Source organism: Pagrus major, chromosome 11, assembly GCF_040436345.1.
Source record: "Pagrus major chromosome 11, Pma_NU_1.0".
In the NCBI taxonomy this organism is placed as follows: domain Eukaryota; kingdom Metazoa; phylum Chordata; class Actinopteri; order Spariformes; family Sparidae; genus Pagrus; species Pagrus major.
The window spans coordinates 11,795,512-11,823,380 of NC_133225.1; the positions used below are offsets into that span (position 1 = coordinate 11,795,512).

The 27,869-nt window shown below is 43.3% G+C and overlaps 1 protein-coding gene across 1 annotated transcript; it reads left to right on the plus strand.

Moving 5' to 3' along the window:
• Positions 1-97: 97 nt before the first annotated feature.
• Positions 98-27,869, plus strand: fgf22 (fibroblast growth factor 22). Its single transcript, XM_073477034.1, has 3 exons — positions 98-470; positions 25,498-25,601; positions 27,675-27,869. Exons 1-3 carry the CDS (start codon positions 98-100, stop codon positions 27,867-27,869), a joined length of 672 nt encoding a protein of 223 aa, XP_073333135.1.

The following is a 27,869-nucleotide window of genomic DNA, read 5'->3' on the forward strand; positions in this document are numbered from 1 at the left end:
GGACCCCCACCCTCTTGTCATCCCTCCACTGGGACATCCTCCAATCATCAGCATGCCTACAGCTTGCACAAGGTGCACCTTGGGAGTCTGACCCACCATGTGCAGATGGACGCCGTCCGTAGCTCATCTCTGTCCTGAACCTGCCCTCGGCACCTCCACTGTCGTAACCTCCGCTGGGCGACCTCTCCCCCTGCCCAGTGCAGCCTCCCTTTGCCTGGCATGCTTCACCCTGCTCCTGGTCACCGCTGGCACTGCCACAGGGGCCTGTCCTCCTGGGGTAGGGCATGAACCCCTTCAGGTGCTGGCGAGTGGCATCAACTGTTCATGGACGTTGGAAAGGCACACTCGCAGTTACAATCACCTAGAGGGCGACGTCCGACTGCGGCGACTTTACTCTGCCAACAAGTTTTTCCTCTGCATTGACAAAACAGGCAAGGTGGACGGGACTCGGCGGAAAAACTATGCAGACAGTAAGTAGCTGGCACGGCCAGAGTGCACCTAGATTCAAATGTGTGTTGGTTGCTGGACTTTCTTATCTGTTCACTTTTATAGCGGTTCATAGGGATATCCTATGATTCATTCACTGCTGAGCTATTTATGTTGTGTTTAGAGCATGAGAGACGCGTTGCTAGGTAAGAAGGGAATACCCTAGTGTGGAATTAGGCTCCTCATGGGACGGCCGGCACAACAAAGCTGACTTGAGGAGAGACGTTGAGCATCAGTTGGTGATGCAAACTGGGCTTAAAGCTTCGGTTTCAGGGATTAACTTGTCAAAACTGTGATGAGAGTGCATCAGTTATAAGTAGCAGGTGTACACAGAAACACATTCCTCCAACAAACACAAACAGTTTGATTAGTCTTCAGTAATAAGACTGCAGTTACAGTCAGATTTAAAGCTGTGTTTTGGCCTCATGCAACCTGCATTGGTATTTGAACTTTTTTTATGGACCCATTTGCTGTTCATCATATTTTGGCAATCGTGCTCACAGCTGTAAATCTCTCTGTAGAGTCTTCTAGGATTGTAGCTCTCCTTCTGCCTCTTAGCACCTGCTCAGACCGGACAACACTCCCCAAAGTGTAAAGTGATTGCTGTATTGAGCATGTGTTCCAGATAGATCCAGATTCTGTTGGAAAGTGGTTCAGGGACACCTGAGAAGAGGTGGTTCATAGAGCAGCCGTGCCTCCTCAGTGTATCTATCAATGGGTGTCTTTCAGATGCTTGACCAGGTCAGATGAGCCGACTCTGGTCATGATCTGACCTCCTTCTCCATTAGTCACTGGCTGACTGGATAGCCCTTAGAGACGTTTATGCCTTCGACGGTAATATTTATGTTTTTGGTCGTTAATGCCTTTTTACACAAGTGGGTGAGTCAGAGTTTTTCCACACAGCTACTGGGGGCAGGAGCAGCTGCTGCATCCAGCTAACAGGCCAGTCTGTCTGTTGCCACTGTTTCACTGAGCTCCAAGCTGCAGACTGGATGACATTTGTTAACCTGTCGGGATTAGTCACCTGGCAGAATCTTTTAAAACCACCCACACTGGTAGAAATGAGTTATTACTGTGTTAAATTTTGACCCAAAGTTGGGACATTATTCTCTCATATTAGGGGTAATATATGTCAGCTACCACAATAAAATATTACTCCCAAACTTTGCTCGAATTTGACACTTCAGAGTTCATGCTGGAAGACTGGTAGCAAGTTGGCAACGTGAAGGAGTTTGAATTAGTGTTCAGAGAGCCTGTGCCTGTGGATTGTGAAATCCATGCTTTTTCTTGCCATAGCCATGTCATTAATGCTTCAGCGGTTGCAGTACCTCTCTATGAAAAAGTGCAGTCCCCCTCAAAAGTAATGTCCTCATACACTTGAGCCATCATCCTCTCATTTCCTTTGGTGGAAAGAACGATTCTTTCTGCGCTCACACAGAGCGAGGGGAGGGTGTGTACCTGCACCCCGAACTGAGCACAGTGCCAAACCGGTGGTCACCTTGTGGTCAGTCTGTGGTTGCGCCTCACAATGGGGCAGATCTGGTTTAAGGCTGGTTTGAGGTCTCGCTCTGTTTTTGTGTGGGCTACCGTTACTGCCATCACACAAGGAGGCTTTCATCTGACTCTCACATTATCTTCATACTGCTACAGTAGCCATGCTATAGATCAGGGTGGCAGGACAAGCAGGAAGTCATACATATTTAATGACAAGGGCAGTGACAAAGACACTGGGGTCTCACACAGGAAGGAGGACACATTTCGAAACATCTTTTTCCATCTGTTGTCAAACTTGATAAAATATGTGCTCAAATTCTAATATTATGTGTATTATTCCATTGCTTTCTGCAAGATATAACGCTTCCCTGCCCAACTTAGCCCACACTAACTGAGCTCAGGGCTGTCCTGAGCCTGCACGCAACTTTTGCCCAGCAGTCTGGCCGACCCCTCCTCTGTCCTCTGTGTTGCCCTTACACTCTTGTCGACACAGCTACATTGCCCCGACAGCTCTGCCTGCTACACCCAGGCCCCCGTCCCTCACCTCCACCCCACTCAGTTTTTCCAGCCCAGGCTCCCAGCTCCCTCTCAGGTGCAAAAACAGTTGGAATTAGTCAACAGGCTCTCTGCTAATTGAGGTTGGAAAATATTGTATCAATCCCAGTGGAGCAGGGGCATGGAACAGCTGAGGGAAGAGGTAGAAGGACTGGACAAGGTTGAAGGAAGGGAGATAGAGAAAAATTACAAAACAGCCATGATAACTGACTGCACTTTTGTTTATCTCCCTTGAGTTTCAGTTTGTGAGGAATTAGCTAGCTGTATGAAAAGCAAAAAGACTGTAGAGAAGTCACCGCCTCACCAGATGTTATTGATGGAAGGATTGCGAGTGATGAAATTCAAAACTTTCACCCAGTCACAGACAGGACAGGCTGAGTGTGTATCAGTTCCATCTCCAAAGCGTCCTGAGAAAAATGTCCTGTCCTGTGAGCACACATGCGGAAATACACACAAACACACACACTCAAACACACACAAACAGTAAAGTTTCAGGTATCTGCTTTGTTATCAGAATAAAGCATGCTTTAAGCTGACAGCGACTTTACCGCATTTGTTAGTTAAACGAGAGAGATAGCAATCGGACAAGATAAGCGACTCGGCTACAGCTCGTGAAAGCACACGCTCTAAATATAGATCCACCGACCACTTGATCATTGAGCTTACTAAAAATAACTTGTTGAAATAGCCACAAGAAGAGACAAAGTACAGTGCTTTGAGGGGCCGAATGGGAGGGCCTCGACATGTTTTTCTTTTGACCTATGGCAAAGCAGTGAAGGATCGAGGGGAAAAACACACCCAAGTGTTTACAAAAGCTCCAGAGGCAGGTACGCATCATATCCTGTCCTAGGTCATCGGTCATAGCCTGCTAATTAGACAGCACAACAGCTGTGCGGGCACACCCAGCAACCATTTCATGATCAATTGCAACAGCAAATCATAAAACTAAGTAGAGAGTAGAGTACAGGAAAGAAACTTCTCTGCGTGTACAGTCACTCAAGTCAAACTCAATCAATACATCAGGGCTAATTAAAATTTTACAGCTTTAATTGTGAGTTTTCGATTTATTCCCCTCTTTCCGTTTTGTCTTAGAAATTCTTAGAGGTGTTTTTTTTGGCATACCGCACTGCGTGTACTTCTTTAATGTTATGTTTAATTTTTTCATCCCATTTTAAAGGATGGACTGTTACATTTTGGGTGTGTGTGGCTGAAGGCATCAAACGTTTGTGCAGCCTCCAGGTAGTGACAGCCCGTTCACCCTTAGGAAATAAGGTCACCTCACCGCGGCGCAATAATCGCAGAAGTCACTACGGCCGTTCTGCCTCTGCAGCCGTGCGGCTCTCACAGCCAGGGCGTGTTGTGTTTACCAAATTTCCCTTGGTGTGCAACATCTTGCTGTTTGATGTGAGAGTTTTCCTAGTTCATGAGTGTATTTGACTTGGATGGGACCCATGGGAAGAAAATCTTCCACCCTACTGAAATATGTTGTTGAAATTATTCAAACTTGTTTTAGACAGGGGAAAGTGTCACTCGCCAAGGAGAGACTGACTTGAATTTGAAAATGGGAAAAGACAGGACGTGTGCTGCAGACAGATGACTAAATCTAGCTGAAAGATTTGACCGGTTAGACAGCATCGCCGTGATGAAAATATTAAACTCAGCACAACCCAATTGCCAGAGTAAATGTTGGCAATGTACATTTCTGCAGGCCATGGATATGTTGAAACCTTACATTTCTTAATGTTGCAACTTTACGTTTCGTTAGGTTTAATTTTCCATTTTATCTTGTGACAGCGCTGCATTTATGGTCTGGTTAGGTTTAGGCATAAAAACCACTCGGTTAGGGTTAGGAAATGATGTTCCGACTTCCTGTCAAAACACAATTGTCACAAGGTTTCCGAAAAAAGATATCTAGTGGTTTCACACTTACAAATGTGTAAATGTGCCATCTCAAACTGCAACTCCATCTCCATTCCCTCCATCTCCTGATGTGAAATTCAGGTTATAAACATGTAATTTACAGAGAATTATCTGCTGAATCTGCAGCTCTCCTCGGCTTTATGGAGCTTCATCAAGTTTCAGCTCATTGTTTGGGCGTCTGACAAATTTGCTGTTCTGGTTAGCATTGTTCCAGTCGCACGATGTAGCCACTTTCAGTGAAAAAGCTCCAAAAAACCCATTGTTCACTGTACCTGCTTAGCACCAGACAACAGACAGACAACAAGTTAGCATCTAGCTAGTGAACACAGTGAACAGAACATTAATATAATGACCCCAAACACAATCTCAAATGAATGCTAACCAGCTAGCCGACAAAATTGTTAGACATTCATATTTGGTTGAATCTAGGTTGTGATGCTGTGTGACCAAATCCAAGGATCTGTTAAACGTCAAACGTTAAATTGTAACATCATTAGACAGTGACTTTTTGTTGGTTTTACAACAAGGTGTTAAGTAACTAATTCCACGTTTATCCAACGTCGGAGATTGATGTCAAGCCATTGGGTTTTGCCGTCACACCAAATGTCCATAACAAACCAAAATTTACATCCAATGTTTGAGGTTGATGTCAACCCAATGTCGGGTTTTGTCAGACATCTGATTTTTAATTAGCCAATATTGTGCTCACTACTAGTGTTCTCTGCCCCTTCATGGCCAAAAATTATGTTATGTTATGTTATGTTAAATAACAGATGTATTGGTCTTTTATTTAAATAATTTATCAATGTAAATACCACAATTTGGTTACGCCAGTTATTAATAAATCCACCACTGAGTTATGAGACAGGTTCTCAGCAACAACTAGAGAATTTTAAACTAGATTTGGTTGCACCATTAAATGCCTTTGCCAGGTAAGACTTTAGAAACATGTAAGCCAGTTGCTAAGAAAACATTTGCAGAGCCTGCAGTTATTTCTTATTATTTCATTTTGCTTCATTTATTTTTGAATGCTTGGAGACATGTGCATGTTTCAGAGGTATAGTATTCTCATCAGATCGTGCTGACCTCACTCACTGGCGTTATAAGGTCAGTTAGCCTGAAATGTGAAATTTAAAAGCATTTTGTTGAAGTGTCAGGTCAGCTGTGTTGTCTACCATGTTCAGTTGTACTTCTTCTACTCTTCATTTTAAATGCCTCATATATTAGCTGTGAATGTTTACTAAAATCTCATCTCAATCTCACAGGAAGTATATTTAAGTACCACTCATGAACAGTTAGTCATACAGTAAACCACTCTCAAGCTCTTGTTAAGTACTCACCATTCTGATATATTAAACCAGAATACACTTCAGAAGACATTATTTTAACCAGAGCCCTAAAAATACATGTGTAAAAAGTGCTATAGAGGAGCTAAATGTTTCCACGAGGATTTTATTATTTTAAATGAACAAATTCCCGCTCAAAAACACCAGCTCAAGTGTTATCTAGACTGCAATGTAGGGACAATGGCATACACATGCCAAAGCGACAGACATTACAAAATGTCTGTACTCTGCTGTCTGCCATTTTAAAAGGTGTTAGGAAGTTCATTCTGTCCTGGCCATCCTCACCATGACTCACCATTAACTCTGGTAGGGCTCATGTGGGGACGTGTGACTGGATCAACCGCACCGTGGTTGGAGGGGCTAAGAGGGAAGCACCTGGCCGAAGGAAGTCTTTGGTGTTTTGAATCGGGAGAATACTCATGTTAATGAGGCTAGGAGAAGGGCTGGGGCGTGCTCTGCTCAGTATTGAGGTGGAAATTAAAGGCTAGAGGAGTGCTGGAGCGTTTCCCGTTGCTCATTAGGCATTATGTAAGGTTTCCTCTGGGTCGTCTCAACTGAGAAGGGATTCGTGGACATTTTGGATGCCAACAGGAGGGTAAAATCCCACGAATCATGCATTTATTATCCCCCCACCGCCCCCAATAAGGACAGTGCATGGCCTCAGCCTGTGGGAGACAAATGAAAACCGACCCGTTGCCAGCTGTTCCTGATGTTAAGAGGCCGAAGGCTAAATAAAACATCTCTGGCACACGGATGCACGTTAGTTCTCTCTCTCAAACGCAGACACAGACACACACTATCACTGTCCTGGGAACGTTGCAGGACAAGAGTGTCAGTGTCACCCTAATTAGCCGAGCATCCCTGGTTTCTGCCACCAGGGTTTGATATCATGAATGGGCCCGAGAAATGTAGCAATTAGTAGCTAACAACCTTTAGCAGTCTGGCGGCGGCTCCTCTCTGGGATTTACTGGGTTCATCAGCAGGTTTATAGAGTCTGACTTTGGCTCCAGCAGCCAATTCAGTTATAGCATCCCACAGCTCTGAACATCCTGTGGGTGTGAAGGGAACACAAAGGAGAAGACTTCACAGTGCCAGTAACCGGCTACTTGGATCTTAAAGCCGTTGATAAAAGATGTTTGCACTGATGTTCTGAAAAGCTTCTGACAATGAATACAAGGTTCGGCATATCAACTTCTAGATACTTGAGGGACGAAAATAGTGTAAACACCAGAAAATGATTAAAGAGTGTAATAGAGCAAGATTGAGGTTTGACTCTTTCAACATTCTTTCGGCCAGGAAAAATAATCTTTATATTTGCCTCTTTTTTCCCGTGAGCAGACTATCAGTGGCCATCCAAAAACTACTGCCTCCATGATTTAGGTGTTTTATACAGCATTGTAATGAGCCACAATTAATTACAGCAAGGCAATGCAATATTAACATGGTCACAGCCAAGCAGTAAGGTTTTAAAACGGGGCTGAAGATTTTGCCCTTTCCCTCAATGAGAACACATTAGCAGTGTTCTTACTGTGTGTGCTTTTTTTTGTGAAAGGTGTAAAATGAGTATTAATTAGATCAGTTGGGAACAGTCGGCCAGCTAGTCTTACTCATGCAGCACCACATGTTTGAAATCACTCGCCAAAGGAAATTCTCACCAAGGAGCAGCTGCCACTCACGTCTCAGACCCTGCAAGCACACACACACACACACACACACACACACACACACACAAACACACACACACACACGCACTGACGTAATCAGCCCATTGAGTCAGGGGAGACAGGTCTTGCCTCAGCCTTAGATAGACCAAGACAGATTAATGGTTTTGTTTTGACCCTTCCAATAAAGCCTCTCACCTCCCTGCTCGAACAGAGCCAGACATCATGTCTTGGAAGGCGTTTAACCACTGGCCCAGGAATAAAGAAGCTGAAAGAGAACCCCTTGCTGTAGAGAGGAAAAAAGAAACAACTTGGCATCCCTAAATACAGCTACGGCTGACTGGCTAATGGTACGGGAGTTTAAAGGTGTTCAGATTTAACGTAAAATCACAAGGAGCCCGGGACTAGGAAGCAATAATAGCTGGAATGTAATGCACCTGTTGCCCCAAAGACACATATCCCTCCCTGTCGGATCCGGTCCAGATCATAAAGGAAGTAATAAGAGGCCGTAAAATCAGTCTTTCTCCTAGGTGACATTCAGGTAAATCTGGGGCTCCCCACCCTTTTATTTTCCTGCGAGGCTATAAGAGCCAAAAGAGCACGCTGGAACTCCGTGGACTTTTGAACAGACTTTAATCTCTCTCTCAACTCACACACATAAAACAGAGCAACCAGAACCTGCCCATCAATCAGTGTGGCTAAATATTGACTCGCTGTCAGGCAATCACGTCATAAAAATCTAGTTAACTGCTCCTGGATATGTGTAATAGACTGGAAATCTATTTACTCATGACACCTTTGTGGAGACATGCTGCTGCATCAGTCTGAGATTCATATCTGTTAATGACAGATATTCAATAATTAACTGCTCTGTGCAGCACATTAGATATTTTGCACCAGAGCGCCTGTGATGATATAATATTTCTTTATTATTACATCATGTTTCTCTGTGTGTTTAAAGGTTTTGAAGAGCAGTTAGAGAGACTAAGAGTCTACAGCCATATAATACTACTACTAATATTATAAAGAAAACTAAGTTTTTGAATGTGAACAGGTGGTGCTTGGGGAAAGGTCATGGGATTACCATAAAATCATGGAGATTTATCCTCAGGGGAGCAAGTCATTTTTTCTCCAGTCCGTCTTGTAGATGTTGAGATACTTGACAGAATAAATGAAAACTTTGAGCTTATTGTGGCACAGTAAGGTCAGTAGATTTATCCCCAGGGTACAATGAACATCTATACAAAATTTCATGATAATTTATCAAATAGCTTTCAAGACATTTCACCAAAAGACAAGTGAAGTGATCATCAAAGTCAGTTGGATGTGTCCTCTGGGGACCATGAATGTCTGTACCAAAAATTTCACACCAGTCAATCTAGTAGATGTTGAGATATTTCACAGAATAAGTGGGAACTTTGAGCTTCTAGTCACGCTAAATGAAAAGTAAAAAAATCAGCAAAATCAGTAGATTTATCCTCTGGGCACCATGCGTATCAAAACAAAACACTGGAAAAGTGAGGGGATCACCAAAGTCAGTAGGGTTTATCTGCTGGAGACCATGCATTTCTTAGTCTTAAATCAAACTTTACATAATGTTAGTTTTGGAAATATTTCTGGAACAAAGAGGTGAACTGATCGAAAAATGCTGCCACCCCTGAAGCTGTGCTGCTACTGGGACAAAAAATAATTACCGGACAATATAAGAGCATGAATATGGCTGTGATTGCATTTCATACATTTGAAAGCAGAATATAGTTAAGTGCTAATCATTCACTGTTCAAAGTGTTAATCATCATCATACAGCATTTTTTATTTTTTTCATTTAAATCTTAAAACCCCCAATGTGAGACTTGAGTGCATTTCAGTTGTTGTCCACAGGGTACAGCTCACCATGTACGTGGGTCACAACACAGAATTTGAGACCACACGGACTGACAGCTGGGTGGGAACATGGTCAAATCTCAAATTTTAAAACTTGAACAGAAAAAAAAAAAGATTTAACACGTGATATTTTGATTTGTCTTGGATTTAGATGACAATTTTATAAAAGCAAACAAATAATTTGTCAGATTTTGTTCCATTAGATGAACAACCTCTGCGCTGAAGCTGTCGTGCTTTGAAGACTGAAACAGAGAAGTCGCTGTCTGGACTGAATATCCGTGTTGCAAATGCATTTCCTGAAAGTAGGATAATTAATGCAAATGCGGACGGCTAAAAACAGCAACTCTGGTGCAGGTCTGTGCATACCAACAGGTTGAGACCATACAGCGTCTTCTCTGAACTCCATAACACACATCCACCCATACCTGCTTTTTATCTCTGAGGCCATTTCTCTAAACGAACACAAGCAGGATGTGAGTATCGTGTCAGGGCTCTTTGAATGTGTGTGTACATTTAGGATGCATGCGCCTGTGTTTATACTTGTGCTATTGCAGGAGCATGAAGTGGACCCTAAACTGAAAAAGATGTGCGTTTCCTTTCCCTAATGGCTAATATGAACCAGACCTTACCTCGCACTCAATTCAGACACACGCATGTGTGTGTGTGTCTGAACGCACGCTGACATGTGCAAGCTTGTGTGCACATGGGTGTTTTTCCCGTCTGGAAGGCCATGCTCCTCATTAGAACACAGCGGGTGGCACGAAGCATTGTAGAGATACAGTTAGAGCTGGACAGTAAAGTCCTCACCGGACATCAGACCACGCCTGTGATCGTTGTCCTGACCGTAGCTTCTTCTTTGCTTAACAAATTTTGTCTTGCCAAGTAAAATTTTTTATGAATGACTTGGGACAAGTTTGCATTGTGGTCAGCAATTTTCTGCTGCTTACACCTGCATTCATTCATAACTGTTCAGATAATATGCAAATGTCTATGTAAAACACCATGTTTTAACCACATCTTTGCAAAGATAATGCTGCTTTTACATAAATCCTCTCCCTCCGTACCCATTTCTCCTCACCTACTGTATATACACATATCTTTCACTATCATCCTCTTGTTTCTTTTTCTTCTATCTATCTATCTGTCTACCCCTTTCTACCTATCACCATCTATCTCGCTGCTGTCTCCATTTCCCCCTCTCCTCCCCTGCAGTGGATAGGATTGGGGTCAGGGCCCTTTGGCCAGTGGAGCAAGTGACAGCTCTGACAGGGCCCTGATTTCACTCTTGTGCCCTCTGTCACCTCCCCGTATGCCCCGTCTCATTTTAATAATGTAAATATGGGGCAGGCTCAGGCCAGAGAGAATATTCTGTGTCCAGGAGCTCACTGACTGGAACCTCGATGCACACCTGAGCCACACATGCACACACTTGGAGTTGGCAGTATTCTCCAAACTAACTTGGTTCGTTAGACTGTGGCTTAATACAGAACTACATGCAAAAAAACAAACAAAAACGTAATTTCTCAGTTATTAATACAAGTTTCGAGTAAACTGACAATCAGCACATCAGTCGCAGCTAAAGACATGATCACTGTGTTGGTCATGTAAGAGTTAAGGGTGCAGTTAAGCATAAGGTTGGGGGACTCATAAGAGATAGATTAAAAATAATGGTCAACATCGAAGCAGCTGAGGGCAAGATATGCTGAATTTTAATCTCTAGCAGTGGCAGACTCAGGATGTTTGAGGGGCAGGGGCAAAACAAATGAAAGAACATCTCATGCATGATGGGGGCACCAACATGCAGAAAGTCATGATATATTTAAAATTAACTTCAACACATTTTTTCCGCTGGAAGGGCACTTGATCATGTTTTATCTACCATAGGGGCATCCTAAAGGGCACTTTTGCGCAATCACAATTCCTACAAGACTCTCATTTTGGACCCAACAACTTCAATTATTCATTCACAATCGTAATAATGTTTTGAAGGATACTTTTATTCTGTAACTTTCCATAAACTCTGACAAGTCATTTTTTGGAAATAATAATTCTACAAAGTAAAAATGTTATCAGTCTGACCTTCAAATACCTTTAACAGCCGATAGTAGGAAATGTGAGGCGTCGATGTTTGTCTGTTTTTTTTGGCTCCTCTGAATTATTAAGCACCAATATAAATATTGCTGCTTTCAGAAAAATTATTGATCAAAAAATCCCCAAATTTCCCAGTGTTGGACTTGGACGTTGTCGTGAATGCTATTTACAGTAGTAATCGTAATTACTGTAACTTTTGCATGACATGAACACAACATGAGTCAGTCAGCCAGCCTGCGCAGTCGAAGCTAAAAATGTGCAAACACACCGTATTTTCTTTTCTTTGAAGTACATTGCCAGCTACCCACACTCACATGCTTGCCACCTACAAGGGGCTCTAATAGCTTAGGCAACTTATTCTTCTCTGATCAAGAAATGCTGGGAATGCTGGTTTGGACCAGACGGGGATGTTCTTCAGTAACTACATGAAGAGTTAAGTACTGACAGCCCAGGGTAGAAGAAGTTAGGAAACTGTAAACAGGGCCTTTGTTTTCTCCTGATTGTGTTTCCACTCAGGGTGGCTGAGTCTGGTCTGGACAGCCATCCAAACCAGCCACAGATGCAACACACCAGCTTACTGCAATTAAGTGGCACAGGGGAATGACCTCAGTCTAATGTGGATCTCACCATCCCGCCTGCTCCTCCCAGGGTACCAAAGTTCAGGAAACTGCAGAAGCCGTGAGTCACAAAGCTCTCGGCGGGCAGATCTGTTCGTAACTATCTGTGAAGCCTTTGATAGCCTGCTCTTCGCTTGTTACGGATGTGATGCATGATTTGGAGGCCGTCTGCCCTCCTTGATTAAAGAAGAGGCCTCCTGGTCGGTAAGATTGCGGCCCCTCAGTACCACAGACGAGCGCACCGTGGGCTTCGTTAACCTTGTTCACCTCTGCTATCCATCCAGCCATCCACCCCACCGCTCGCCCACTCCCTCAGGTCGTCCTCTAGTGTTACTTTTTCTTGCTTGTAAATTTGGGGTTTGATCAGCGGAGGGTCTTGGCCCTTTGATTCCGCATCCTGGAGGTCCCTAATGAACTGATTGATGTTCCATTATGTACAATCACAGCTTAGCATGTCCAAGGAAGTTACTGTTCAGTGGAATAACTACCACGGAGCGCATGCTGACAGGACGTTCAGGTGCACTAATCACCGGTTGATGGGGAGTGTGTGTGTGGTAGAAGAGATTCCTCTGCGACTACAACCTTTGACCTGTCAAACTGATATTCTCTGTGAGCTTTGTGATTGTTTTTCACTAAACTCTTCTCTTTGTACTAACATTTAGTGCCAGTTGGAATCACTTCTGAGCACAACTGCCTCTACACAAACACACACACACACACACACACACACACACACACACACAGACATATCCAGATGTGGACGGTGATCCTGGAGTATTGGGTCAGTCTGTCTGGGGATAAATCAGACAGACTAATGTGTCCTGTGAGGGGATGGAGGGTAATTGGTCACATTTGACCCCCGGCCTCGCGGACTGTGGGAACGCTGGCTTTATCTAGCAGCGGTAATTGGCTAATGAAACACTTCCGCAACTCCTCCACTAGATTGTCATCCACCGGTTGGGATTGGGTGAGGCATGTGCATGTGTGTTTGTGTGAGTGTGGCCGGCACAAGTGGCCAAGAGGCATGTGTGTGTGTGTGTGTGTGTAACTGTGTGTGCTGGCATATTTGTGTGTGTGTGTGAGTAGTACTAGAAAATAGCAGGATGCGGAACTCCCTGTGGCCATCTCCACAACGTTATCGACAGCATCAGTCCCATGATGCCTGCAGCACACTGATACATTGACAGAATGCACATTAATGCTTGTGTGGTCGCCATTACAATTTAAATTTAGGTTTGAAGTAGAAATGGTTAATGTAATTCAAATTAAAGCTGTAGCCCGAGGCAGCACTTTTTGTGCGGCGCATACTGACAGCGTAGCGAGGACATGACTGAGAGGAAGTCATACTCTCAATATCACGGTCGATACGACAGAGAGTCCTGTTATATTTTATCGAATTCTGCTCATGTTTTACAGTTGTTTGGTGTGATCATTTATCTGGGCACAGTCATGCCCACATCAATCGAAAGACAAGAAAACCAGGGAGGGGAGAGTGAGTTGTGGGGGTGGGTGGGGGGCACTAAGAAATAAAAAGGCTAAAGTTACGGTGGTGAGACAATGTCTCTGAGGTCCCATCAAATGAGCCATTCATAGATGCGGGCCTACCAGTTTGTGGAGCCAGGGAGACACTCCGATAGAGTGGGGCCCAGGGTGGCCTTGTCTTTTTGTCCCAAGCTGACCCCTGCTCTCCCGCCTGGCCTCTGCGCCCCTCACCTGGCCTGTCCCAGCGCACTGGTAACAGGATACCTGTAATTTGCTCTAATGGCCTTTGAAAGACCTGGCTGGGCTAATCCCTGGAGTACTTCTCCCAGCAGCACCGTATGAAAGGGTGGGGGTAAAAGGGCCGAGTGCGAGTCCTGAAAGAGGACCAGCCTCTGAATTGTGTGTGAGAGAATGTCACCCCTTGCGGCCGGGGCCGAGGGAGTGCGGGAGTCAGTTTTCAGCAGATCACCACCATGTGGCTTGTTCACAGGCTCGGTCTTGTAGAGAGGGAGATTGTCTCTGCTTTACACCTCCCTCAGTGGCTCAGTCTGGCACGCAGGGGGGAACAGGCCAAACACCGGCCTGCACACAACTTTGAGAGAGTGCACTTCAAATTGTTTCCAGATTCCTTTTCAAATTTGTGCTCAGGTAGTTCTTCATGGATGACATTTCCTTATTGAATAATAGAGATTGATATCCCCCAGTGCTGCAGAGCTGCATGGAGAGCAGGAATAACGAGGGAACGGTTTGACGTGAAGTTAGACGCTTAAATCGTCTTGCAAAAGCAAAGCAGCCAATGATTTCAGTCAAGGGGACGAAAATGGAGATGGACAAGAGACAGCAAGACAGGTTATGTTACTGTTCACTGTCGGGTGTTATTACGGAGGCATAAAACTTCTATATATAAAACTGGTGAATGCAATGGACTTTGCAAAATTGGTTGCACATGCCGGTTAAAAAGAAAGCTGTTCGTATGAGCAATTCTTGCAAGAAGCCCAGTGGCGTGATAAAAATTGTAATAATACTAATACTAATAACATCACTGTCCTTTGAATATGGACTGAGATTAAAAGGACAGGAGAAAAATAATGTTATCAGTCTCATCTTTTGCTCTCGTCCCCCCAGAGATTTTAATGGAATGTGGGAACAGCAAGTGATATGTGGGCAGGGAGGACCAGCCCTCTGCCTGTCTTTTCTCTCCTTTCTTTCTGTCTTTTTTATCCATCGTTCTTGTTTTTTTTTGGTGGACCGCATGCAGCAAGTGAAATACACACACACGCAGACCAAGGTATAGGGGACATTGCACATTGTGTGTACAGAGTGATTTAGAGAGTGACAGCATGTTTAGATCTGTGAACATTCAAGTGTGTAAAAAAGAGAAAAGGGGGTACAAGAATAGTCCTGTTCCTTATTTCCTTTGCTGCTACTTTAATTATGTACTTTTTGAATTGTCTTTGATCAGAACAAACACGAGTTGAAGGACTCCTAACTGTCCAGGAATTCAGAGCTAAATTAGGCAAGAGAAACACTGTTCAGACTCCCAGAGAGTCTGAGCTCATTTGAGGAACAGAATCAGATCTCAGGGCCAAGTAACTTGGCATGTTGGCCTGAATGTGCGGCTTTGAATAACATGTGGCGGAAGATCAGAGTGAGGGCTGTTCAGTTAATTTCATTACTGTCTATCTTGGAGATTTTTCCTTTAAAAATCTTGTTTCTATTGCAAAAGTAAGAATAAAGTGACAAAAACCGGAGAACTGCAGGCACTTTGTGTGTTTTTGTGCGCGATCAGTCCAGCCCGGCTCGGCTCGGAGCAGACATATCTCATAGCTGTCGGTATGGCATGAATAAATTATCCCATTCCTGTGAGAGTTAATAGGTATGATGCATGTCCGGAGACCCGGCGCAGACAGGCCGCTTTAGGGAGGGAGAGGAGGGGTGACCCAGGCAGACTGAGACAGAGACCAAAGAGGTACGACAGGGGAGAAGTGAGGGACAGACGGGCAGTGAAAAGCAGGCTGGCAGATGGAAGACAGGAGGAAGGCGAGAAAGACAGGTACAGTTTGTAGTTTGCTGCATGTAGATCAACAGCTGCTCCGCTTTGCAACAGAGGGCCGCTCTCAAAAAAGCACACACACCAAAGTATAAACCCCTCGGCTGCTGGAACAGTGGAGCTCTCAGAGCGGCAGTCACAGCTCCTGTTAAAGAGACTGTAAATTTTTATTATTGCTGTCCAGAACTGGTCGGTCCATTAAACCAGTAAGGGCATTGCATCATATGTATTTTGAGCCTGATCACACTTATTCAAACAAAAATAAATGTCATCATGTCATCACCGTGTGTATGAAACATTATGGACAGTGACTCAACGAGGGTGTTTTTACATTAATGAAAGGGAAATCCTGAGCAAACCCTCAACTTTGACCAAAATCGTTAAGTCCAACCTTCGGTGGAGTAAACCTCAGAATGAAGAGCATGAAGAAGCTGACCTCAACCTCAACTAACATGTTTAAAATTGACCCAAAACCTCCCTAAAGCTGAACAGAAACCGGACAAGGCTTCTGAAAAAAGCCCATCATTTTTCTAGGTTCTGGTATAAGAATTTTGCTTTTGTCGCACATGCAACAACCACAGATAATGGTCATGACAATGTGTTGGTACATTTAAATTCAAGACAAAACCTGCAATGTGAGAAGGTCATAAAAAATGTGCAACTGCTTATAAACTGACTTTAGTAATATCCTTGACATGTGTACATTTTAAAAAGACACCATTTCCAAAGATAGACAGCAGAAAATCATTGTGGCACTCCAATCAGTCACATCAAAGCAGGTACTTCTGCCTTTAAAAGCAGATGTACAGCACCTGCTCTGGCATCAGTCGCTCATTGGGGTGTGGCCAAGTATTTGACACAATGTTGGTGTGCCGTAAGCGTTTTGATATAGTTTGTTGCTCTGAAATAAGAGTAACCTATTAGCTGCGCTTCACTGATGAGATGAGTTGCATATGCATAATATGCTTCTCAGGAATGAGTACATACTTAACGTAAGGTACTATTTATTTACAGTAAATCAATAAAGGTGGGGGTAGTGGCCTCCCCAAGATTGACTCCTTCTGGTGACCCCTATGAAAAATTTGTAGGGGTGGCCCTTGTCTTTGGGTTCAATTTTCATATTATGTTGCAACAACGCTGTGCAACATCATTTAGGAACAAAAGCCAGGAAAGAAGTTTAGGAAAGAAAGCCACTTGGTTAGGGTTAGAAAAAGATCATGTTTAGGCTTAAAATACCTGCTTTGGCTGCAACAAACATGGCTAAAAATTGCCCCAATGTCTCCTTAAAAATATCCAGTGGTTTCACAATTACAAATGTTGAAATACAGGCTTGACCTACTGACACTGACTAGGCAGCCTGCTCGCTTAACTTCGCCATCTTCCCCGTATGTAGAAATGTCAATATGGTATGTAGTCTATGGCATGTAGAAATGTAAAAGTATCTGTGGTTTGTCTTTGGGCTGGGGTGTACCCAATGTTATTCCACTGGAGAAGAAAAGAGGAATTTAAATATTTTACTTCCTTAAAGAACTATATTTTCTAAACCAGCCAAGTTACAACCAGTTATTATCAGTCAGCATGACGAATTGTATCAGACTGCGTATCAGGATATACACTGTTTTTACCGACAACCCCTTTCTAAACCCATAGTGACCTCCCACCATGTGCTAATCAAGGGCTGTGTGCAGGTGATGGATTTGATCCAGAGGTCAAAAGTTTGGTTGGTAGAGTATACTTTACCAGGAGAATCCACAGGAGTCATGGTTCATCAAGAGACCATGTTTACTCTTGCCTTTCACTTAGTTCGGTGTGTCTTTGTATATGCGCTGTGCATCCATCCTCTGGTTTCAGCTAATCTAACGTGTGTGTGTGTGTGTGTGTGTGTGTGTGTGTGTGTGTGTGACCAATCAGACTGATCACTGAAAAAGAGACATGTAGCTAAAGGTGCAAAACCACCACTCAAATACCGTCTGAAAACGTATTGAATGCTCTAATTTTTGCTTTTAAATCCCACTCACACCATTAAATGAGTATTCAACTGATTGAGTTTACCTTCACAACAACATTACAGGGCTGCTTAAAGCTATTTTATATGCTCCTTGTGAGGTGGTGGAATACACAGGAATTTTCGAACTGCGAACTCCACAGTCCAGCACACTGCAGTCCCTGTGAATTATCTTCCCGTCTCTGCAGTCATATTTCACAGCAAATTGGAGATCGGCTTTCATATGAACCACTCACTGAAATGAGATCATCACTGGCCCACTGTTACTGTTATTTATTTTCCACAATATTTATTGATAACTGTCAGGATCCGGGTATATGAGCCTCCTGACCTGACATTCCTTCATCTGTCAGCAACCAATCGATATGAAGTGTGTGGCTTTTTCTGTCAAGGTTTGCAAGAGGGACCCAGATGCATGACTCCAAGCGGGCAGGTGGAAGTAACAAAAAGTGAGCTTTCATAACACAGACAGCAAACGCAGATGACCTGACAACGGTCTCCTGGGTGAAAGCCCTGTGTTTATTTGACCCATCCATCAACCTCAACCTCCACCCTTCTTGGACTTTGTCACTCTTTATACTACGACATGTTTTATGCATGGTAATTGGATGCATTGGTTTCCCACAGAAAGGCTGGGCTGGTTGTGTTGATATTTCGCCAAATGAGTCCCACTTTAAACTCATTGTAACAGTTCTACATAGTATATCTTTCAAGCAGAGCATGTGAGGGCGGATCACTGATCATTCTGCCCCCATGTGCCCTCTGAGGTCCTGACACAGAAGCAGGGATTTTTGTGCTGACACACCACTTGTAGCTGATTTGTCCCCACGGTCACCACATGCTGAGGGCCATAATCACAGTTTTTTTGTGGCCCAACATCATGTTGTCAGGGCGTGAACAATGGCCTCTGCCCTAAATCAATGCTGTGATTATGCTTTATGGACTATTAAATTAAAGGGCCCTGTGCACATGACAACTTTTTTTTTTTATAGATGTGATTCACGCGAAATCAAACATTTGTTATGAATCTGACTTCTCTGTCTTGCAACACGTGCTGTAAGTGAACTAGTTTGTTTAAGTGGGGAAATCCCTGCTATCATAGCCTCCCGCTGACTGCATCTCACTGCCACCGCAATCTCTTTCCAAGAACTCTGTTTAGTTTGCATGTCATTGTAGTCCTGGCACAATGAATTTCAGTTATGGGGATAACAGTGGGGACACTTGTGAACAGTCTCCGCTTGTCGGCAGTATTGGTGTTACAGTTAAGAAGTGATGGAGGTAGTAAAACACCTGCACAATAGAAAAACAGTTAATTCCATTTGTCCTCATTTTACTTATTATATGATTGTGATCTCTATATAAATGCTGGTAAATGCTGACAGCTGTGCAGTGTGATATATTGACAAATGATTTGCAAAAGCCCAGCCTTTCCTGTACACAAAAAACGCATATTTTTAAGATTTATACCCTCAAAAGCTCCTTTAAAGGGGTTTTTCAATTTAACTGCTATTGTCAAACCCTACGACTTTGACACCCCTACACACCTGGGCAATTGTTGTGGATCTTGGGTGAGATAGTTACATTGTCTGTTTTGGAAAAAAAAAAAAAAATTCCAACAGTGGAAAGGGGTTACATCTGGTGTTTTCAAAGTGCGCTCGTTGGAAAATGGCTGTACTTGAAAACCATATGTGCAGCCCGTGAACTTGACATAACACGCTCGCGTTATTTTTTTAAATCAAATGGATCAACTTTGTCAAACCTCAAGGACATTGTGCGCAAGGAATTAAATGTTAAACACCATTATGAGACCAATCACAAATCCTCATGGGTTTTGGCACTCGGTCTTCAAAACTCTCTGTTAGACGATCTGAGATGTACTTTGTTTGAAGCGGCTGAGGTCTTTATAGGGACTAGGAAAGAAAGACGAGGGACAGCTGCGATGGAGGTTTGCAGTTGAGGGACAGTGACGGGGAACATTTTTGAAAATTCTGCATCAATGCAAGCAGCACTCAAAGCTGCACGCTGACTGGTTCATTCAGCTGTAATCTGTGTTTGAAAGCATATCAAGTGAGTGACAGGTCAGCTTGTGCCCACTGCATATAAATGTACAAACATCATCATCCACAAAGGCATTTTGTGAGAGTAACTTCCATTTTCTTTGTTTGTCTGAGGATTTAAATGCTTTTTGTGTAAATATACTAGGATATACTAACTATACTATACTTAGAATATACCTGCTATACTTGTGAAAACATAAATTCAGCGCAGGTTATACATTTTCTTCTCTATCAAGCGAACAAATGCGTCGGTCTCCACAAGTCCTTGCTAATCATTAGTTGGTGTTTTACTGTACATTCAAGGGTTAATGTCCAAGTTTCCATATGACACCACCTGTGATAGCCTCCACTGGAGCGCCTGTTCTCATGGTAATCTCTCAAGGTGTTTAAAGCAATAGTGAGTGATGCAGCCTTTGTCTGTGCTGATACACACAGGCGGCTGCTTCGCCCAGTACCAGACCCTTCAAGGGGGTCATGGCAGATCAAAGGTGCTGGTCACAGCCATTAGGCCCGGCAGCCCAGACCCGACATGAAAAGCTTGTGTTTTGAAAAGGAGGGCAGAAGGAAAAAAACAACAGGGCCCTCTTCGTTTAAAAAGCAAGCAAACTGTGAAATAATTGAAAAGGTATGTCAATCAAGAGCAGGAGCACAGCGGGAACTCCAAGATTCCCAGGCTCTGCTCTGGTCGAGCACTGAGCCATGGAGGGCTGCTCAAGGGGGCAACCCAAGAAATTAAAGACCTGGGAAAAGGAACAAAAAGAAGACAGGAGGAAAGAGGCAGGAAAATCTCTTTTTCTCACTCTGTCTTTGCACAGTCTTTCACTCTTTTCTGCTTGAAATTTGTGATGAAAGGAACCATTTTGCCACACTTTGTAGAGCCCCATTCAAAACCTTCGGTCATTAATAAGATCTTGTCTAGCTCTTCACCTCTCAGGTGAGTAACAAAGACTTATTGGGTGGAGGGGAGGGGGGGCAGCAGCAGCCATTGGAAGCGCTTGCCCCCACCGCTGCAGCTCCCATCTTATAACCAGCACCTTCAGCCTGTACTCGCTCCCTCCTCCTCCCCCATACCATGAGTCTGACAAAAGGGAACCCCGTGAGAGTGTCTCTCTCTTTCCTTTCTGCCTTTTTTTTTTCAAAGTCAGAAAAGGCTTGAATGATCTGACGATGGGCTAACGTCCAAAAAATGGGGGACGGAAAGAAAAGAAAGAGTAAAAAAAAAAAAAAAAAGACTGGGTAAAAGACTTTTTCTATGCTTTTAAAAATCCCATAGAGGAGAAATAAATGGCAAGTCCACAGTTGACTAGACACGTATAGTGCAGGATTTGCTTGTAATGGCAGCTTGAGCTTATTGACAGTCCCAGCCAAATCATGTCAAAGGTTAAGAGATCTTGCCAATTGCAAGTGGGAAGCCAAAAGTACCTTTTTCATGAGCTCAATAGGGCCATCAGTTGATACTTGCTCAGCAGAACGCGGAGCAGGAGTGACCTTCAGTTTCCAAAGCAACTCAGGAACAAAGAGCTAATTTGTCTCCATTATTTCGCTCTCGTCTTTCTAACTGGGATATTGTTCAAAAGATTTGAAACATTTCTTGAATGAAAATGATTCGCAAAAAATGTAGAACAACTTTATCTTGTGTAGATAAAATGTCTTTATTTACACCAGACCGTGTGTTAAAATAACAGGGTTTATTAAAGAGAGGACAGTGAACTTCAAAATGCTTAATATATTCAGCAATGTGACCTGTCTTTCCAACTTAAATTTAAGTTGTTTGCAGCAAAAAAAAGCAAAAAATAATAATAAAAAAGATCAAGATCAATCAAATCTCAGCAAACCTTTTGAAAATGCCTTTTTTTTAAAAGTCAAAATTGTATACTTCTAGAAAACTAAAACAAGTCCGGAGGCTAAACTCAGCATACAGCCTTCCTTCCAGTAATGTGACCTTTGGATTTCAGCAGTTAGAAAAACCCTCTAATAGCCTGAAATACCTCACTCTGATTCCTCGGGCTTTGAACACAATGGAGTGACTTTTCAAAGGGGGGACTGTGAGTTATATGGATCTAACTGGTCTTTATAGATGTGTGGTCAAGCGTCCAGAGCCAGAGTGATTCCTCGAGACAACGTGAAATCCCCATTTCATGTCCTCGGATCTTTTGTGTCTGCTGGCTGCTACACCGGCATGTATGAATGAAATGACAAGAGGGAAAGGACGATATTTAATGTGCTGTAGACACGCATTTCGCTAAAAGGGACTGCTAAAATGAACTTTTAACCAGTGGACTCCTCAAATCTTTACTCCAAAATGTTTTAAATGGAAGTGCTATAACAACTGTAACATTGCACTTTGATTTATTGAAGTCTGTTTTCTACTACTAGGTTTTCTATTTTTTTTATTTCTACCTTTTAAAACCTGAGATTTTACTGTTCACGTCCTAGATGTGACAAACATCCTTCCAACACACCTACTGTGCCTTGAACTCAAAACAGCAAATAATGGCTATTACTGCTGGCACCACTTTCAGGCACCAGCGGTTTTCATTGGCCTGGACTAATCCCCCATAAATCCTTGCAGTGCTCCAATCACCAGCCGGGCCTCAGCTAATTGCTTATGAGTCCCTTGCACGCTCCAGGTGCCACCATAGCACACCCGGTGTTTGTAAACACAGCTCGTAAAGAGGAGGCTGCCATCAAAGTGTTAATGTTTCCTTGGAGGATCAGAGGCTGTGCAGGAATGATGGGGGTGCAGCTGGGCCGGTACCTGGATGGACTCGACTGGGGCATTCCCTCCTTCCCTGCAGCTGTGTCGGGCGGAGAGAGGGCTGCATTTACGCGGCCCTGTCAGAGAAGAAAGACACTCAACAGGAGTTTGTGTTTGTTTACCTTCCTCGTCTTTTTTCTTTCCTCCGTTTTACTCTTTGTACTTCTTTGTGTCCGTGCCTAAACTAGATGACCTCACTTGGTAAGCACGACTAGTGGTGTTCAGAGCTCGAAAAAAAAAAGAAAAAAGTTTGAGATAGTTGCGTGTTTGGAGTGATGGGGGCAACAGATGTGTGTTTTCAAGTGTAAGAGCCCTTCAGATGTGCTCTTTGAAAACAGCAACAGTAGTCTGATGGCATTAGCAGCTGTCTAGTAGAGAAGAGTTAGTTGCGTCAGAAAGTGAGATTATGTATTATGATGGTGTCATCTGTAGAATATTAGACACGGGAAAAAAAAGGTGGCACAACATTTAAAATATACAGTGAAACAGTACTTGGTTCTTATTTTTATTGCTCCTGTCCACACAGGCTGTAAAGACATCCTTTTGTTTTTACAGTGTAAGTGATGAGGAACAACTCCCAGAGTCCTCTTTCAGTATAAAACTGCAGTCTTAAAGGAGACATATTATGCTCATTTTCAGGTTCATAATTTAATTTCTGGTTACTACCAGAATAGGTTTACATGCTTTAGTGCCCAAAAAACACACCAGTTTTCTCATACTGTCCAGTGCTGCAGCTCTGTATTCCCCCTCTGTCTGAAACGCTCTGTTTAAGCTCCTGTCTCTTTAAGGCCCCCCCACTCATGAATACCCAGTCTCCTCGGATTGGTCAGTTCACACACACCTGACCCAGCACCGCTAACAACAACAGAGCAGCTGTGCTAAATTAATACTTACGTTCCAAACTAGCCGCTAGGCATAAATTATACAAATGTGTGACATGGTGATGAAGTGTGATGTCATGGAAATAAAGGTGGACTACTGACGAGGTGTTTCAGGAGCATTGTTTTCTGTAGGAGAGACGAGCTTCTGTTGGTGCTGACTTTGACATCTTTAACTTTCAAGATCTTTCACATGCACAAGAACCGACATAAACCGAAAAATGAAAAAAACGTAATAGGTCTCCTTTAAATTGAGCTGAACTAATATGAGGCTTCAGCAGTTTGAGTTAGTCAAATCAAGAGGGCATCTACTAAATGTACAGTCTTTAAGAGCATAATTCTCTATTTCTTATTGTCCATCCATTAGTTCAACAAGGAAATATTGTCTGAGGAAATATAAAAAGAGCCTCTGGTTTTTGTCCCCGCATCTCTTGACATGTTTTGATGGACAGTATGGATGGGAGGTAGGATTACACCAAACCAGAAACTCTTAAATGCACCTATTGGCAACTTAGAGACCGTCTTCCTCAGGAGAATGACAGCATTGCTCACTTCAAAAAGTCCCCCAAAATAAAATCTATGTACGCCCAAGTGACAAAACCCGGCTGTAGGAGTTATGGAGTGACGAATGAATGGGTGAGCAAATCAATATTCAATTGTTCCTGAAACTTGTAAATAAGTGTTTATTATCATTACCATGACGAGGGCACTCCCATAATTTTATTAGTCATTTTAATCCAAACCACAATCTTTCCCTAAACCTAACCAAGTAATTTTTGTGCCTAAACCTATGACTAAATCTTAGCGTTGTCACATAAGTACATTACACTTTTGGACAACATACGTATGTTGTTGTTAAATTTGGAAGTCTTGTTGTTTATTAAAACAGACTTAAATAAATGTGAACCCTGTCCTTTAAAGCCAGGTCTAAAACAAATATGTAACTCATTATTTAATCCAAAAACACATTAAGTCTAGCCAAATTCAGCTTTACTGTTCTTTCCAAACAAAATCTGGATTTGCACAAATAAATAGGCAGAAAATGTTGCAATGCAGGGGGAGTAGCACCTGCGAAACCCCTGGTGTGAGCATTTATTTTTCATTGCTGGATGGGTTTAAACAGCGAGACTGCTCAGGAACTCGCTCACTGCCCTGTACAAGACTTGCGGTTGTACCGAAGCAGCTGGGGGTTGGTCAGTTGGGTGGCCAGTGGCCCACTGCTGCTTTTACGACTACTTCATTTCCTACCAGCTTTGGGTCACCCTGTCCCTCAGCACCTTGATCTGGTGCTATGTTTACAGCATGTGTCCAAAGGCAACAATCTTTTTTTCACAAATATCCAGCAGTGCCTAGTCTTTGAGCAACAACATTAAATGTTTTCTCCTGCACAGACTTGGTTTTCAGGGGTGTAAAAAGAAGATTTCGTGCTCTGATCAGATAGCAGACCACATCAGGGTGCTTTTGACGGTGTAAGTGGGCCTTGAAAGCCAGAAAAATGTCATCCAAAAGAGAGCTTCATCTGAAGCAATTAACTGCTATTCAGCACCCTGCGGTAAGCCCTCAGGTCATCTCCAAAACATCTCCCTGTCGTAGCCATGACAATGGGTGTGTGCCTTTATTTTTGTATGCAGACAAAAACCAGATCAAGAGTGAGCCACATGGGACTTGTTTGCAATCAGTGCCCAGAGGAAACAATTAGCCCACAAGCTTGCCAGCTTTTTCATGAGGTGAAGTGAGTTGGAGAGGCTGCGTAAGTGGCCAGCAGACACGGGTTTAATGCCCCTCAGTAAACAACACTGGGCATCATCAGGATGTAGTGCCACATCTGGAGTCAGGAGGCTTGAATGGGTGAATGGGGACTGTGCAGGCTCAGACACTGTGAGTGTGTTCAGATCATATGTAGTTGAGGATGTGTGATCCAAGACTGGAGTACATAGTTGTTCAGTTAAGCTTTAATAAAAACAAATTCCCAGACATTAACCTGTTCTTAATGCTCTGAGCTCAACTGGTCTTCTCACAAAAGGAGCTCTCTCAGGCCATTGTGTGTGTCCTGTGTATGTGTGTGTGTTTTTTCTCTTGTCTTGGGCTCTCTCTCCCCAGAGCATATGGCTGTCTGGTATCCTAATCGCTAATGATAGAGCAGCTTTTGATGGGGAAACTCCCAAAGCTAGATGTTTCTAACCCAGACTCTTGTTCCCTCTTTTATTTTCCAGGCCTGATGGAAATCCGATCTGTCAGTGTGGGAGTTGTTGCCATCAAATCTGTCAGCACCGGGCTGTACTTAGCCATGTCCAAGAAAGGCACGCTCTTTGGATCGGTGCGTATACAACCTGGCAACATTGTTCCTGGAGGTCAAGATGGGAGGGCTGGGAAGGGGAGGCGGGTGGTGAGGGTAGGGGAGGTATACATGTATAGGGGTCCCAAATGAGTGCCTACTCAAACATGTTAGATTCTGCTGAAGTGAAGGGAAATGTCTGGAATCTTCTTCTGGAAAGTCCAGAAAAGGTCAAAGTGTCACAATCAATCATGGCTGTACACCTGTGCCGTGGTTGATGATACCTGCAGCTTGAGGTGGCTTGCTCCACTGTCAAAAAGAAACCCAACCAGCATCGACAAAGAGCCAGCTGGGCTCTTTTAAAAGTCCTGCATGCCATCTGCCAATTGTTGTTTCACACAGCAAGCTTTCAAAAGTAATCACATCTCTTTGTTAAAATCAGCCACACATCAGACCTAAGTGTGTGGTGTCTAGCTCATGTATTTACATCTCGGAAAAGGAGAAATCAGGGACAAGCAATCAGTCAGCATCAGTGATAAGACAAGTGCCTTCAACAAGCAGTAAACACGGCATAAACATACCAGAAGACCCAGGCCTTTCTAAAATCTGACACTGCCCAAAATAACAAAAAGGCAGGTGAATCACGCCAGACTCATACTATCCTGATTTTATCACAGACAGGCCCTCATTATGGGCGCAAGATAAAGATCAGAAAAAGGGAATGCAGCAGAACCTCTTGTCACTACAATATCTTTCAAGACTCTTTGACGAACTGATAAGAAGTGGTAACCACCCATGGAAAAGTGGCTGACTGTTGGATTAACTTCACAGATCAGCATACCTGTAGACAAATTGAATTAAAAACTGGATTAGAAGACAGATAAAATGATTTTGATTGAAATTACAATCAAAATCCAACAGGTATTCAACACCAGCCAAGTGAGTTTGGTGGCGTGTTTATTCACATGACTTTTTTGAGTGTTTATTCGCCCCCCAACAGCCAGATTAATTAATTAAAATAGCAAACAACGGCACACACCGAGGGTGTGCGTCTGTGTTTTTAAAATTCAGGTCAACACTCACTCAATCCAGCACTCAACAGAGACTCCGGTTTGCTCTCTTTTCCCCCTCTCCTCTCTGTAATGTCGTTCATGTAGTACAAAGTCGACATTACAGAACATAAACACCCAACAATGGAGGTCACCTCTGCTGCAGTCAGGTTGATAAACAGGAGTGAACAAAAATCCTCCTTTAATTCTGAAAGTTAAAAAGTAATTTCTGAGCTCTCCTCACGTTGGTAAACGGCTCTGGATCAGAGAGCAGAAACTGATCTGACTCTGGGCGTTTATTCCTCATATCCGTTTATACCCTTGTACTCACCTGGAATGCTTAAATAAGAATAAGAAGATTTGTCCATTAATCTGTCTTAAATTTGGTTAAAACTTATCTTTTAAAGGTCTCAAAAGCTTTAGTTTTAAAAGTGTCTGATACTTGTAGAACCCTGCAAAACCTCAACAACTCTTTCCAGTTACAATGTCCCAGTCACTCAAGATATTTCACAGACCTCCTTGTGATCAGTTTCAAGAGATTGGACCCAATGAAAACTTAACTGCGAGGCCTTCTAGATTATTGCGAGTAACCAGAACATTGTTTCCGGAAAGAAATGTTGCTTCAGGGGTTTTAATTTTAATTGTCCAATACTTTTTTTAGCAGCACAAATGAAATTCCTCTGACTTGAACTCTGTTGGGTAAACGGGAATGAAGTCTCAGAGGTGGACAGCTGAAAACTCCAAAACTAACTGCATGGCTAGACACCACCAGGGTTAGGAATAAGTTAAAAAAAAAAAAAAAAAAAAGGTCAGTTGGTGAACCGACGTTGTAATTCTTAACTAAAACTTCCCTTGTGGCCTTAAAAAGACAAACCAGCTTCATACTTTGTAATGTAAAACTCAAGTTCAAACACCTGGAAAATCTTTTACTGCAACAACAGACATTAACCTTTGTGCACTTGGAAGTTTGCCTAGTATAGCACAGCAGGAATAGCAGTCAGCTGTTAGCCAAACACTCAACTGTACAACCTCCTTAACCTCTCTTCCCTCCTCCCTCTGATCACAGGTGAAGTACAATCCAAGCTGCAAGTTCAAGGAGCGTATTGAGGAGAACGGCTACAACACGTATGCCTCCCTCCGCTGGAAGCACGGCGGCAGGCAGATGTTTGTTTCCCTGAACGGGCGGGGCAAACCACGGCGAGGTCACAAGGCTCGACGGAGGCACCCGTCTACTCACTTCCTGCCCATGCTCCCGTCCTAG

What these genes read in the sequence shown, in the direction of transcription:
- fgf22 (XM_073477034.1), top strand. Translation starts at nt 98, where the DNA reads ATGTGCAGATGGACGCCGTCCGTAGCTCATCTCTGTCCTGAACCTGCC. An exon ending in GCGGAAAAACTATGCAGACA is followed by an intron (nt 471 to 25,497) that starts GTAAGTAGCTGG and finishes TTTATTTTCCAG; the next exon opens with GCCTGATGGAAATCCGATCT. An exon ending in AAGGCACGCTCTTTGGATCG is followed by an intron (nt 25,602 to 27,674) that starts GTGCGTATACAA and finishes CTCTGATCACAG; the next exon opens with GTGAAGTACAATCCAAGCTG.